Below are 15,515 nucleotides of genomic sequence, written 5' to 3' on the forward strand. Positions count from 1 at the left end.
ATCTCAAGAATTTAAAGCATATCATAAAAAGAAAACTCTAAAGCGATGTATTACTGGAGAAAATAAAGCAATTTATTGCTCAAAAAAGCTTTTTAAACTTTTGTGCCGAGAAAACTGGTGCATAACTGAAGAAAATGAGAAAAGATAGATTTGTATGAAAGATAGGTGATATACTGATACAATCTGTAATAAACTACTCCAAGATGTCATTAGAAGGTATAAATAAAATGGCGTCGAATTGATACTCGAAGAAGCAAATCCTCTATATTGAAATGAGTCAGCAAGTTATTTGCCAATCTTATTGAAAAGCAAGAAATTAGCCTCAGAAGATTTTAAGATCCAGGAGATGATGTCAAGTACTCGGAAAAACATTCGATTTCTATTTAAGTGTCCAATTAAAAATGTAATAAAACGATTAAAATAAATAAGTTAATTAGGTCACTTGTAAAATATATTTATTCTCGGCCGAGAAAGTTTTTGAACTGCTTTGTTGAAAGAAAAATTTAAAAAAATAATAATTTTAAATTTTTTTCTAAAATAGCTTTAGATAATGCTATTTTTTCAAAAACTACGATGATGTTATAAATACTTTAGGAGATTTAAACTTTTAGTAATTGGATTTTCCCATGAGTTCATTTACAATTGAAACTTAAACATGTGGGTTTAAAGGAAGTAATCAAATAAAAATCATCTTGGCCACATGAAAATCTTTTATGAGATTTGCAATTTGCCTGCCTAAGTTTCAATTAACTGTTTGCTATTTGGTTACAAATACATTAGAATGTTGTACAATAGAATGCAGCTTTTTATAAGATATACTGTTTATCTATTTTAATTAACTTTTGGCAAAAGGTAACTAAGAAATAATTATGCTTGAGGGAACACGTTCTTCTCGCATAATTATGTCATAATTAAATGTTGAGGTGTAAAGGTCACTAGTGCGATAATACAGGAAGTAAAAAGGCGTTAATCGTCAGTTGTCAATCGTTTCGAATTTAATGACAATTCTCTGATTTTCAAGATATCGAATATTTCCAAGATATTTAATAATGTTGAAGCAGTGATAGCCCGGAAATAAAGCTATGTCTCTTTCAGTGTAAATTTTCCTTTAAACTTAATTTCTTTAAGCTTTATTTTTTAATAGCCATATTTTTAAAAAAGTTTTATAAATTTTGCAATTCAGCTTACATGATGAACAGGTTCTGATGCTTAAATGAGAATTGCTTTAGGAAGTTACACACCCAAAAGTTTAAAACTAACTTCAAAAAGCTCCTCACAAATGTATTGAATGTTTATTCCAAAAAATGATTCTAGTTTTTATCATTTCATGATTTCTCTGCTCCACGATTATCTTTGGTATTCTAGGGTTGGTGTTAAAACACATAGTTCGAACTTTACTATAAGATCTGAACCTTCCTATCTTTAATATAATTTACAACTCTTGTGGCAATTGCTAGTCCTACCATTCTGAACCATTACGAAACTTTGAAACTCCATGCAACTTCTCTACTCCATGCAACTTCTCTACTTAAAGTCCATGCAACTTCTCTACTTGAAGTAGAGAAGTTGCATGGAGTGACCAGAACTAGTGGCACCGTAGCTCACCAAGCTGTATTCCCCTCGGCTACTACGTGTGGGTCAAACTTGAGACAGAGGTCAACCAAGTTCCCCATTACATATAAATACTTTTAAGATAGCTGTTGCTGAGCTGATCAATCATAAGAAGAAAAACACTATAATCAAGGCCTGTGCCCCATTCAGGTTCCGTTTCAAAACCATCGTGGTTACATTAAGTAATGGGTAATCTAATTTAGTTTAAATTTAAACATTTAAAACTAATCTAGTAAATTAGATTTATATATTTAAATTTATAAATAAAATAAATATTTGATTCATAAAATGATGTTTTTGTAATATGGTGCGTTGATCCAAATTTACCGTGCCACTCTGAAAATGTATTCTAGCAATTGGAAGATTGAGGCTGAAACAGATTTGGTATTTGAGCTCGATAAGAAAAAGATTGGTTAATTAGAATTGTCGAAAATGTGAATGATGAATAGCAACATATTTAAATTATATTTAAACTAACTCAGTGAAACCATTTCCGCACAGGAACTTTTGTTAAAGTACTTTCATCGTACGCAGCAGATTTTTTCACAAAGTTTTTCCCTTAGTTGTAATAGTATTGCAAAATATAGCTGATTTCTTCATTACTTTTCTACATTTACAAACGAAAACAATTTCCCAAATACTGCACAAATTTTGATGTTTAGACAAACTACGCTCAAACTGTCACCTTTTCTACGAGCGCTTAGCGGCGTAATTGCAATCTGTTTCATGAGTTACTTGCATTTGGCGCCGTCTATTGACAAAAACCCCATGAAATTTTCCCAGAACACCAACATCAACGAAATTTTATGATTTTAATTTTTTGTATTACCTTGTAAACCAGCCCTAAATATCTTGAGAAACACTTTGAATTAGATGCTTAAATTTCTCCAAGAAAACCTTTCATTTACTTCTAAAACTGTAGCAACTTTCAAGAAAAATCAAGTAAAAATGGTTCAACAGTCTTATCGAGTTGACAAACATTAGAAGATATTATGGAGACATTAAAGATACATTAAAGCTGACAAAAATCATTACAGATATATTCAACATTTTCTTAAAGTTGATTGCTAAAAGCATATAAATTAGTACAAAAAAATTGTAAACCGCTGAGTTAAATTTGCAAGTCGAAACATTTTATTTAAAAAGTAATAAAAAAACTAAAAAAATTCATAATGGGATGTGGCAATTAAAAAAATACATCACAATCACAGCAATAACAAAATGAAAACAATAAAAAATATGCTTTGAAAAAGTGAACGAGAAAAATGAACGCGAAATTTGTTAACTGTTTTGATAATAACGATAAAATTAACACAATATATAGAGCGATATGCGATAGTTTTATAGAGATTTTAACATAATCTTATCAATTCTCGTTTAGTTGAACGTAGTTGGCAGGAAAAAGACCGCACTTTCCTCGGCACGTTCCTCTCCACCAACCTTCGCTTACTTCTTCAATATTAGTGATCTGCTCTTCCGGATCAAAAGTTATCTCATCCTCATCAGCTAAATTTGAAAAAAATTAGCATAATGAATGCTAGGAATCAAATAGTCGCGTCGTATGGAGAATTTATTCAGGCCTCTTGTAACGAAGTTCAAGCACAAACATGCTGATAATTAAATTTATTACGACAACATTTTACAATGAACTAAATATTCCTCCAAAAATAATATCAACAAAAAAGCACTTACTAGCTTGATAATCGTAGATTGCAGTTGCAGTCACACCAAGCTCCTAGAAAAAGTAAAACATCTTTAAAACATTGAATTTAAAGTTTAAAACTTAGTGCATTAAAATAATTTTTAGGTTGAATAAAAAATGGAAAAATATGACCTGAGTAGGGATAAGGTACTAATTTAGTTAAAATTACTTACTGTTCATTAGAAAAAACGAGGTCAAACAAGAAAATATTTTTGAGTGTAAATAATTGATAAAAAAAAATATTTTTCAATGATTTCATCTCACAATCAACTCAAACGAAGTTAAAAGCTTTCAAGTGGTAAAATGCGATAATTCAGGTGAATGTTACTATCTGAAGTTGTCTGAGAATGAGCAGGCTGTAATGAAAAACAGGAGGAAAAGAGTTAGTTTGGTGGATCTGGGTAGCTGTAGTACAATACTGTACTTTTTCCTTAATCTAATTTACATAATGTACAAAATTAAGGTTTGAGGTCAATTTTAACACTGCCTTAACCTGCTAGCTTAAAAAAGAAAGTTGAAATAATTGATCTTAATTTACCCTTATTTTGGCTGAATTCATTTTGAAACAGGAGATATGCTGGTTCATCACAAAAAAGACGTTTAATCATTGGAAATGATTAGGCTTAATATCTCTGTTTCAGGAGAAATTGCAGTTACATTTCATTTGACTGTATGTGGCATTTTATAAAAAAACTGATAAGAAAAAAAAGCATTAGAAAAAAGGCAAGGAAGAGACGAGGAAGAAAAGAAAGGAGAAAGAAGAGGAAGAAGAGAATTATGATAATCACAAACAAATTGATGACAAGTAAGCAAATTTGTTGATTTTTGACAGTAAATGCATAAGAAAGATTATTTAAAATGTACTTATGCCACTTATTGCTATGAATTTTTTCTAATAATCAAATTCTTCAAGAAATCACCGGTCAAAAATCAGAAACTTCAAACAATTCGCATAATAAATGCATAAGAAAGATTATTTAAAATGTACTTATGCCACTTATTGCTATGAATTTTTTCTAATAATCAAATTCTTCAAGAAATCACCGGTCAAAAATCAGAAACTTCAAACAATTCGCACTGGTCAAAAATCAGAAATAAAAATTCTTTCAGACTTCTAGTCAAAATGGAATGTTGATTGTAATATCTAATATATGTAAATAATATTGCCCTAAACTTTAAATAAATTTGATTTAATTCAACAACTAATATGCAAACTTTATTGTTACTATTGCTTTTTTTTAAAGTATTACATCAAAAATTATGTTATATGTGAATAATTTTGTCACAAATGAGCTGTTTTCTATTTTTTAAAAATTAAAGAAATCAAACCAGTAAAAATTATTCTATAACTTCCTTTAAAAATGGCAAAACTTACATTCTGATTTTCAGAGATAGATTGAGGCGAGGTCACTGTAGTATCAATATTGGATTCAGCAGATGGAGCATAATTTTCATATATGTCATTATCAACTGACTCAGCAACTTTCTCTTCTGCAAGGGCCTATATTAAAGTAAAAAAGTTTTCTTCTGTTTTTATTTTTGTGAACAAGATCAGTAAAGTGGCTAGGCAAGAACTGGTAGAAGTAATTTTAAAAATCTTAAACAAATACTCTTTCAGCAGCTTCATTCTGCAATCTTTGTAGTTCATCAAGTTTCTCTTGGGCAGCTGCTGCAGCTTCTCGCTCTTTTTGTTCTCTTTGCTCACGTTTCTTTTTCTCTTCAGCAGCACGTTGACGAGACTCCTAAATATTTTTTATATTAAAGTTAAGGCTAACAAAAGAACTCAGCCCCTCATTTTAAATAACAAATAATAAGATGAAAAATTAAACAACTAACTTCTTCTTCACCTTTAGCTAACTGCTCGAACCTTGCTTTCAGGTTTCCAGTGGAACCAGACTCAGATCTTGGTTTATTAGTTTTGTATGAAGTACCATCTACACCAGTCATATCATCAAATGTACCAGCAGACTGAAAAGATAAAAGTAAATTAAAATTTTTTAAAAATGCATTTCTGATTAAAATGTACATCAGCATAATACTAGGAAAATATTGAAAAAATCAACAAAATATTGTGAAAACATTTTGATAAAATTAAAATTTTTTAAAAATGTACTTTTGATTAAATGTACATCGGCATATTACTAGGAAAATATTGTGAAAACATTTCGATAAAATCACTCTTTAGGTTTTAAACAAACTTTACAATTAATTTTAAAAACTACAAAATAAATTTTTTTAAAAAATACTTTGATGCTAACTTACACTGTCTTGTCTATCAGATTGAACACCAAACTTTCCACCAAAACCCTTGGAATAATCTGAAATTTAATGTAAAAAGAACTCAGTTATCATGCAAAATAAAGGTAAATACTGAGGTACAACATAAAAAAAGATGCAAAATATCACTACAAATATTTAAAATTGTTAAGAACAACCATAAAAATATATAAGTTCAGACCTTTCTGAGAGTCATGTTGCTGCAGCTTCTCTTGATAATCATAGCCCACTGCAGACTAGAAGACATCAATTTTTTGTAACTATATAACAATAGGCTAACAACATATTCATACAGATATGTTCTTAATAATAACTAAGACTAATACTTTATCCTGATGATCTGCCTGGATTCCAAACTTTCCACCAAATCCTTTGGAATAATCTGAACAAAGAACACAGTATTAAAAATAATTATTTACAGACACATACAAAAATATATCAGTGAAAATGAAAACCTTTTTGAGAATCATGTTTTTGAAGTTGTTCTTGGTACTCATATCCCACTGCAGACTGTAATAATAAAAAAAATTAATAAGGAAGATCTGGTTTTTTTTTGTCAGAACAAGCGAAATCAAACATAAACAGGATTCAAAAACACATACATTCAGAACAGAAATAAATTTTACAGAGGTATTTTTGAGTTAACTTTGTACTTTAAATGAAAATTAGAGTAATTAAAAAAAACATTTTTTTTTTTTTGAAAACTTTTATTGGAGACTAACAAAAAATGTTATTATTTATCTATTTTACTTGATCACTAAGTATTTAAAAAAAAAAAAAAAAAAAAAAAGTCTCAAAAAACACAGAAAACAATTGTACAAGAAAATGTTATACAATTATACTCAAGTTATGTTTGTTATTTTATAAGACAATTAATGAAAGTCCAAATTTGTCACACTTACGATCATGAAAACTGAAAAAAATACATATTTTTTGTCACAAATTATGATACTAGGCAGAGGTTACCTTGATTGTCTTTTTTTTGCTCTGTCTGATAAAATAAGTCTAATAAAATAAAAATGACCAAAGGTTTCAAAAGAACTTGGGTAAAGAGTCAGATTTCACAATATATTGCTAGAATTGAGATTGTAAGTGAAAAAGCAAATCTTTTGTTTTGTTGAGAATTCAATAATTTATGAATTTTAGAATAGCCAGCACAAAGCCCTAATTTGAATTCAATAATCCATAAATGCTCTTTTGGATTTAAATCAGGACTTTAAATCATTCTAAAGCAATTACATCATTTTCATCAAAAAAGGCTTAAGTTTTTACAGCAATGTGATCATTGTCCTGTTGTCAATAAATTCTAATTTACTTACACCATGATATGCTACACAACCCCAAACCATTGGATATCTACCACCATACTTAACTATTTCTGTCATGCAATTCAAATGAAAAGTTTCTCCCCTGTTAAAATGTTTGTGTTCTATCTAAATTTTTTAAGTTAAAGTTGGCTCTATGAGATCGAAGATTTTTCTTTCATAAGTGCCATTAAAAAATACTTTTTTTGAAAATTCTATCATTTCTTTAAACGACTTTTTTTTGCTTAAAATGATTTCTTACAAGCTATATACCCATTAAACCCAGCTTTATGAATACAATTTCTAATTCATATTGGTCAAAATGTGGCTTCTGTGATTTTTTCCAGATTATTATACAATCTTTTGCAATTAATTTTTGTGCACACAAATTAACATCTGTGCAGGAAAATTAGCAAAAATGCTATAACAAACTTTCTTATATTTCTAATCAACAATTATAAAAAACGCCTATAAAAAATTTAAAATATATTTTGTTGTAGTTATTTGAAATATTACTCATGTCAACTAATTTGAGCAGAGATTAACTCAAAAAAGACTCTGTACACTTAAATTCTGCTCTGACTGCATATTCGAATGTAAAAGTTTCAAATTAAACAAACAAAATATTTAAATCAATCTAAATAATACATTGACACAACATTCACCTTATCTTTTCTATCTGTCTGCACACCAAACTTTCCACCAAACCCTTTAGTATAATCTAGAATGAATGTAAATATTTTCTCAGTAAACTAGCTAGACAAAAATTTGACAAGCACACTGCTGTGTTTGTTTAACTTTACGTTTTGTGGTCAATTTTTAAATAATTTAAAATCTAACCTGTTTGAGATTCATGCTGCTGAAGTTTTTCCTGATACTCAAATCCAACAGCACTCTAGATAAAATGAAAAAATACCTGCGACTTTTAAAACTTGAAACGAAATAATGTAAAACAATGATAATGTAACAATAATAATTCACCAATGATTTATTTTTTCAAAAATAAAACCTTGTCTTGTCTATCAGACTGAACACCAAACTTCCCACCAAATCCTTTATTGTAATCTAAGTATAAAATAAATAGTATTTTTTTGAAGAGTTTACTTAGATAAAAAAAATGAACCTTAATTAAATATTATAAATCATTTTAGATGATGTTACCCTGCTGTGAATCATGCTTTGCAAGTTTCTCTTGATGTTCAAATCCAACAGCTGACTAAAAGTATATTTTTTAGTATTTTGCTTTAATAAGCAGGTTTCATAAATATTTATAGGCATTAGTTTGAAAAATGGTAGCAAAAAAATTATAACTCATATTTGAAAAAAATTTAACATTTTATGAATAACCTGGTCCTGCCTATCTTTCTGAACACCATACTTTCCTCCAAAACCCGTTGAGTAATCTAAAAAAAATAATTTTTTTTAAGTTTTATTTCAATGAATGTTTTTCAATTAATTTCTCAAATGAAATCTTGTAAAAAAAAAAAGTGCATTGCCAATGAATATTTTAATTTAATCTATGGCCAACTCTCAAAAAACTAAAATCTGATTTTTTATACTTTTAAATCTATTTCATCTATGGAACAAGAAATTGCAAAACTGAAACAATTAAGAAATATTTTGAAATCCAGCTAAATGATGGTTAGAAATTTATAACAAGACTTTCATATGTAGCCTTGTTGCCTGTAAACATAATTTTGTTTGATAGCCATTTGTTCTAATACTTATAAACAGTCCCATGTAGTTAGTGACAAGATCTGCAATGAATAAAATTTAAACCTTTCTGTGATGCATGTTTATCTGTTTTCCCAGCATAATCAAATCCAACTGCTGACTAAAATTTGAAAGTTTTTTTTATAAACTTTGATAAATAGTATAGAATAACTAATTTTGAAGTTTGCACTTAAATAGAAATATCACAAATTTTTTGTTTACAAATAAAATGAAGTTATACAGCTATTCACGAAAGTTTAAAGGATTGCAGAATTTTCAAATCTAATCTTTGGTTTTTCTTGAATAAAAATCTAACGGAAATAGATATCAAAATAATTATTTTTCCAATTTGGTAAATAGGTTATTTGTTAATAGAATAAAAAAAAGTAGGTTTTGACTCATTACCGTTTACTCAGAAATTTCATTAAAAGGTAGGTGATACAAATTAAGAGGTTTCACAAAAGTTTAAACAACTTTATTTAGGATCATTTATTTGCTAATTATTTGGTCTAGGAATTAATTCGTGCGGTTTGACAAGGGATTAAGAAACTAGCTTATTGTCTCAGCGTTTCTTAACCCCGAAATGATGCGCAATAACAGTGATCTTTGCATGCGTGCGAAGATCACTGTTATTGCGCATCATTTTCATTATAAATCATTTGATTTAAGCGTAAACAACACTATTTTTAATTTAACTGATAATGTCGATTTTTGTTCCTGATAAAGTGTTTTTGCGGGGGATTCTTCTTCATTACTTTAACATGAAGAAAAGTGCTACCGAAAGTCATCGTATTTTGGTTGAAGTTTATGGTGACCATGCTCTAGCTGAGCGAACGTGTCAGAAGTGGTTTGCACGGTTTAAAAGTGGTGATTTTTGTTTGGAAGACCAAGAGCGACCAGGACAGCCGAAAAAATTTGAAGATGCAGAATTGGCAGCATTGCTCGATCAGGATTCTTGTCAAACGCAAGAGGACCTTGCAAAATCGTTAGGAGTTGAACAATCAACAGTTTCCAGATGCCTCAAAGCCATGGGTATGATTCAAAAAATGTCTCATTGGGTTCCACATGAATTGAAAGACAGAGACGTGGAAAGAAGAAAGACCATTTGTGAATTGCTGCTTGAAAGACAGAAAAGAAAGGGATTTTTGCATCGAATCATTACTGGTGATGAGAAATGGATTTATTACAAGAATCCTAAACGAAAAAAGGCCTGGGTAAAGCCAGGTGAACCAGGTCCATCAAAACCCAAACGGAATATTCACTGTGCAAAGGTTATGCTGTGTATATGGTGGGATATGAAAGGTGTGGTGTACCATGAGCTTCTGACACCTGGTGAAACTATTAATGGAGAACGCTATCGACGACAATTAATGCATTTGAAGCAAGCTCTGGTCATAAAACGACCAGATTGGGGTAACAGACATGATAAACTCATTTTTCAGCATGATAACGCTCGACCACATGTTGCAAAACCTGTCAAAAACTATTTGGAAAATGTCGAATGGGAAGTGTTAACCCACCTGCCATATTCTCCGGACATTGCTCCTTCTGACTACTACTTGTTCGATTGCATGAATAACGATTTGATTGGGCAGCGCTTCACTTCTTCAGAAAATATCGAAAAATGGGTCTCTGATTGGATCACTTCTAAGGATGAAGCATTTTTTCAACATGGAATTCGTAAATTGCCGGAAAGATGGCCAAAAGTAGTGACTAGCAATGGACACTATTTTCATTAATGTATTCATCCATTTAGTTTTTGAAATAAACCTTCAATTTTCAATTAAAAACTGCACAAATTAATTCCTAGACCAAATAATTGAGTAGTTTTTCAATCAAAAAATTCATCACAACATCATCAGGCAGCTTTTAATTCATTAAAAATCAATTTAAAATATTGTGAATTTCAAATTAATTTCAATTGTGTGCAAATGGATCAAAAATCAGTTTCTAGTGACATCAAATGGCAAGTTATTGGTATGGCGCGGACAAAAAATCACAAACGTTCAAATAGGCAAAATACTTAACATTTCTGAATATTGCGTTAGAAAAACCATCAAAACCTGGGAACTTACCAAGGACGTCTCTGACATGCCGCGTACTGGGAGACCATCCAAACTCAGCAACCGTGACAAAAATGGTATATTCAGAATGAGCAGAGAAAACCCCAGACTCAGCTACAAAAAGCTAGCACAAATCTTCAATGAGTCAAAAAATAATCCAAAAGTTAGCAGAGAGCTCATGAGACGAACATTGTCGGACAAAGGTATTGGAACGTACATAGCTGCTAAAAAACCTATTCTTTCAATCACGGATAAACGTAAATGACGAGTGTGGTCCAAAGAAAGGCTGGGCTGGTCTGTAGAACAGTGGTCAAAAGTTATTTGGAGTGATGAAGCTAACTTTCAAGTTGTAAACCGCAAGAGAAGAATCTATGTCAAAAGATTTGCAACTGAGAAATATTCAGACAGGTTTTTGCAACATCATCGACAAGGCGGTGGAGGTTCGTTTGGCATCTGGGGATGTTTTTCTCACAAAGGTATAGGCTTCTGTGAGCTGTATGAAGGCCGAATTAATCAATACACCTACAAGAACACATTGAAATTGTGTTTAGTTCCATCAATCAGACACTTGTATGGCAGAAGCAAGCAATTCATCTTTCAACAAGACGGGGTTTCAGCTCATACAGCACACTCAATCAAAGAATATTTTTTGAAAAAAAAGTTCAATGTGATGCCCTGGTGCCCTAGATCACCAGATCTCAACCCAATCGAAAATATTTGGTCTTGAATCGACAATCAACTGACATACCATGAAATTCAATCAACTCAGCATTTAAAGCAACTTTTGAATGAGTACTGGCTAAAGGTACCTCGCGTGATGTGCATGAAATTAGTTGAATCAATGCATAAACGAGTTTATCTTTGCTATAAAAACAAAGGAGGACACTTCAAATATTAATTTGGCTTTTTTTTTCATTTTTTGTTCGAAAGTTGCAATTCGTTTAAACTTTTGTGCTTCTTATATTTTCTATAAGATTTTTTGTAATAGCTTTTTTCTAACTAAATATTAAAATTTTTATAACATGTTCATATTCATTTTAAAGCTAATTACTTTTTCTTTAATAAATAAAAAAAATTAAGTCGATATCATTTTACAGTTTTTCTTTATTAAACAAAAACCAAACATACTTGATAAAAATTCTGCAATCGTTTAAACTTTCGTGAATAGCTGTACTAAAGTGAAAATATTCCGAAAGAGTTTTCTTACCTGATCTTGTCGATCACTTTGCACTCCATATTTTCCACCAAAACCAGTACTATAGTCTGATTATAGATATTTAATAGTAAAAAATCTTTGATAAGTAAATAAGACAATATTTTAAGCCTAAAATGTTTTATAGTGATGGAAATTCATGAAAAGCTTGTAAGATATTTTTGCAATAAGAATTCATGAAAACAATAAAAGAAATTTTTAGCTATAAAATATTATGAAAACATTGTAAGATGCAATTTTATCAACTTAATATTTGTTTAGTGCTGCTAAAAGATTTGCATATCAGAAATGAAAGACAGAAAGCTAGGGTTTTTTATATATAAATTGGAACAAATTCAATTAAAACTTTTTTTTTAAAAAAAAAAATAGGAAAAAATGACATAATGTTAATACTGAATTAACAGAAAAACTTGGCAACTATTGCATATGCAGAAGAAAATGATCATATTTGAAAGATGATGCAAGCCTAAATACAATTTTAAAAGTCTTCTGTTTAAAAATGTTTATTGATCTAAGTTTAAGAATGATGGACAGAGCTTATGAACAGAGCTAACGGTATAAACTAGGTAAAGACAGCATAAAAAGAATGAGAATATATTTAGAATAGAGAAGTTATGTATTTAGAATAGTGTATTTTATTTGAAACTTTAATGTATGAGTACCTTTTTGAGAAGCATGCTTTGTTAACTGCTCCTGATGGTCAAATCCTAAAGCAGCCTGTAAAAAAAAAACAAAACATTATACAGATATTTATTACTTGGTTGAATAAAAAAAAGTATTAGTAACTTAAATTTAACCATTTGAATCAAATATCTGACCTTATCTTGACTGTTGGCTTGCACACCATATTTACCACCATAACCATAACTTCCTACTTTGCTAAAAATGGGTTTTATATATTTGACATAAAGAACAGAAAACCAAGGAAGAAAAGCCTACTTTAAATATCATCAAAGGAAGAAACAAATGAAATGCAAATAATTTACATAAACTGTAAGTAAGAGCATACTTACTTTGGATCCATTAATTCTAAAGATAATTTAACAAAATATACAAGTAAAAGATGTCTAAGAATATATTAGAAATGCTATAATGATTGTGATAAAATAAGCTAGAAAAATACCTTAGGAGAGTTACCTTTTTTAACTTTTTGGTCATCATCTGCTACAGCTTCTCTTAAACCTTGCATGCTAAATTTACAGACAGTAAATTTAGTATAGATTTTTATAGCACAAACAATATTTGAAACCTTTTTGACATATAATTAAGTAAAACATGATGGGTAATATCTATATAAAACAATATTAAAAAAATATCAAATAAATTAGTTCCATTTTGGCTTTTGTCTTTATTTTGAAAGAAATTATTGAAAGGAGCATCTATAACACTTGAATCTATAACACTTAAAGCAAACCAATAGATTATTAAATCTTATTAGAGATACCTTAAGGCACCAACTCGGCCTGAACCTTCTACTGTCTTGGCTCCCCATCTTTGTTCTTCTTCAGTAACATCATTCTATAAATTAAAAAGTTTTAAAGGTACAATTTGGTTAAAACACTCCTTATCATTGTCTTTATAGATTTAACATAAAGACATTTGTTAACTAACTTTATAACACACCCCTTTATTTCACAAGTCATCTGACTTCACAAGTTAACTAACTTCATAACACACCCCTTTATTTTAACAAACAACTTAGTTAATTGACTGGCTTAAATAAATACTTTTATAATTTTACTCCGAAGAAGAGATAAAAAAAAATTAGTGTTGTTTTTTAGATTTAGATACTAAAAAAAAACTAAAAATGTCTAAAAGAATTTTCTTTTTTAAAGGAATCTTTCATGCATAATTTTTACTAAAGCTATTAATACTTATCTTGTTTAGACAGGCTAATTAAGATTCTTCTTTCAGCAGATGTATAAATTTAAAATTTTAACCATGGAGTCTGATTTTTTTTTTTCTTCTCGTTAGTAAAGATGCAAGAAACATAAATGAGACAAAAGTTTAGGTAAACAAAAGAGGAATTTAATATAACTGTAAAAAAAATTTGAAGCAGGAGTTAATTATTACAAAAAGGTTGATGCTCCATTTATAAATTTGATAAAATAGTGTACATGTTATTAAAAGACCTGATTATAAAACCATTAAAATAAAGAAAGCTCTATTGTGGAAGTGCTAAAATTTTTTAATTTTTTTTTTTTGTATATGAAGAATTTCTTTAAAAGCATGGTTAGAGTATGAAATCTTGATTAAACTAGGATTCAAAACTGATTTTAGAAGAAAAGACTTATTTACTTTAATTAACCTGCATGCTGAGGAAAACTACGAATAACGGATAATTATGAAAATGGAAAACTATATAGAAAGTTTGTTGTTCAGCATTAGGTGAATTTTTAAAAATCGAACTCGATAAATATACCTAAGCCTATTTCATTTAACTATATTGATTTTCGCCACAAAATAACAGCTTACAACAAAGTCTGCATCAGTTTCCCAATCATCAGATCCAGTATCTTGAGTAGCTTTCACATCAACACCTGCTTTCCACATTTTAAAATCTACCTAGTGAAACCTAGAGAAAAGGTTTAACTCAAACTTTAATATCTTTCTGAAAAATGGACCAGAAAGACTTGTTTGGGTTGTATCGAATATTACGGGTAAACTTAAAATGAATTACGGAAGACGACAGAAGCTCCGTTAACTATTTTGGCTCCATTGATTCATTTTTAAAAGCGTTTTTGTTAAGCGAAAAGTGATTTCGCTTCGTATATCGAAATAAAGTTCTTTTGCAACTGAATTAAGTTCAATATTATTGTTTTGGTCAATATATATATATATTTATTATGTTAAGTATTTCTCGCATATGACATAATTAAGAAAGGGACATAATCGTATATGACGTATTATGTTAGAGAGTGTATCATTGTTATCACTGGTTATCATTGTTATCGTGCTAAAAATGAGTAAACAAATAATAAATCAAGAAAAAGTCCCTGAAATTTTTCCTCCAAATTCTTTTTATTATATGTCGACATTAATTGCCATAAAATTGACCTGTCTTAATCGATTTTCAATTGAATTTATTTTGCGGCAATATTAGGAGAATCGGTCTATTTAAAGATGAATGTAAAGCAAAATCAACTTATCGTTCCATAAAGCTAAATACAAGTCGGTCGCAGAGAGATCTTGTAAGAAAATTAAAATGCAGGCAAGTTTTGTTAGGAAAAGTACATAAGGAGGCTCACCTCCTTCAACTTTTTTTCGACAACTATCATGCCCAGGGAATTTTAGGGGTATTTCTTAGAAAGAATATTATGAAAATTAAAAAAAACAAAAAACATTTTCATATTAAAAAATTATTATCTGTTATAAACCTAAAAAATTTCAAATATTGTTTCTGAAAAGATCGACTTAAAAAAACTTTTAAAAAACATCCCAGTCATGGATACTGGTGGTGTAATTGTATGAACAAACCTCTTTTGGGTGGTGTTATTGCATGAACAAACCTCTTTTGGGTAGTGTTATTAGAACTAAAATAATCACACTTCCAAATTCTATTTTACCTGAAAAAAAATGCAAACTGAGAAAATAAGCAAAACGCTTTTCATTTTTTAAAAGAAGTTGCAGTA

General features: G+C 29.5%; 1 protein-coding gene across 1 annotated transcript; it reads right to left on the reverse strand.

The window, feature by feature from the left end:
• Positions 1-2,628: 2,628 nt before the first annotated feature.
• Positions 2,629-14,628, reverse strand: LOC145194922 (uncharacterized). Its single transcript, XM_090077420.1, has 22 exons — positions 14,359-14,628; positions 13,328-13,401; positions 13,021-13,073; positions 12,897-12,912; positions 12,702-12,762; positions 12,546-12,600; positions 11,878-11,933; positions 8,674-8,728; positions 8,242-8,297; positions 8,056-8,110; positions 7,904-7,959; positions 7,735-7,789; positions 7,560-7,615; positions 6,046-6,100; positions 5,917-5,972; positions 5,772-5,826; positions 5,576-5,631; positions 5,150-5,281; positions 4,924-5,055; positions 4,689-4,814; positions 3,304-3,346; positions 2,629-3,117 (listed from the first exon to the last, which is right to left on the reverse strand). Exons 1-22 carry the CDS (start codon positions 14,434-14,436, stop codon positions 2,978-2,980), a joined length of 1,521 nt encoding a protein of 506 aa, XP_089933546.1. The 5' UTR covers positions 14,437-14,628; the 3' UTR covers positions 2,629-2,977.
• Positions 14,629-15,515: the final 887 nt, after the last annotated feature.

Source organism: Hydra viridissima, unplaced genomic scaffold (assembly GCF_058129835.1).
Source record: "Hydra viridissima isolate aposymbiotic clone 2 unplaced genomic scaffold, HvirCarnegie_v1 scaffold_2, whole genome shotgun sequence".
NCBI classification, from domain to species: domain Eukaryota; kingdom Metazoa; phylum Cnidaria; class Hydrozoa; order Anthoathecata; family Hydridae; genus Hydra; species Hydra viridissima.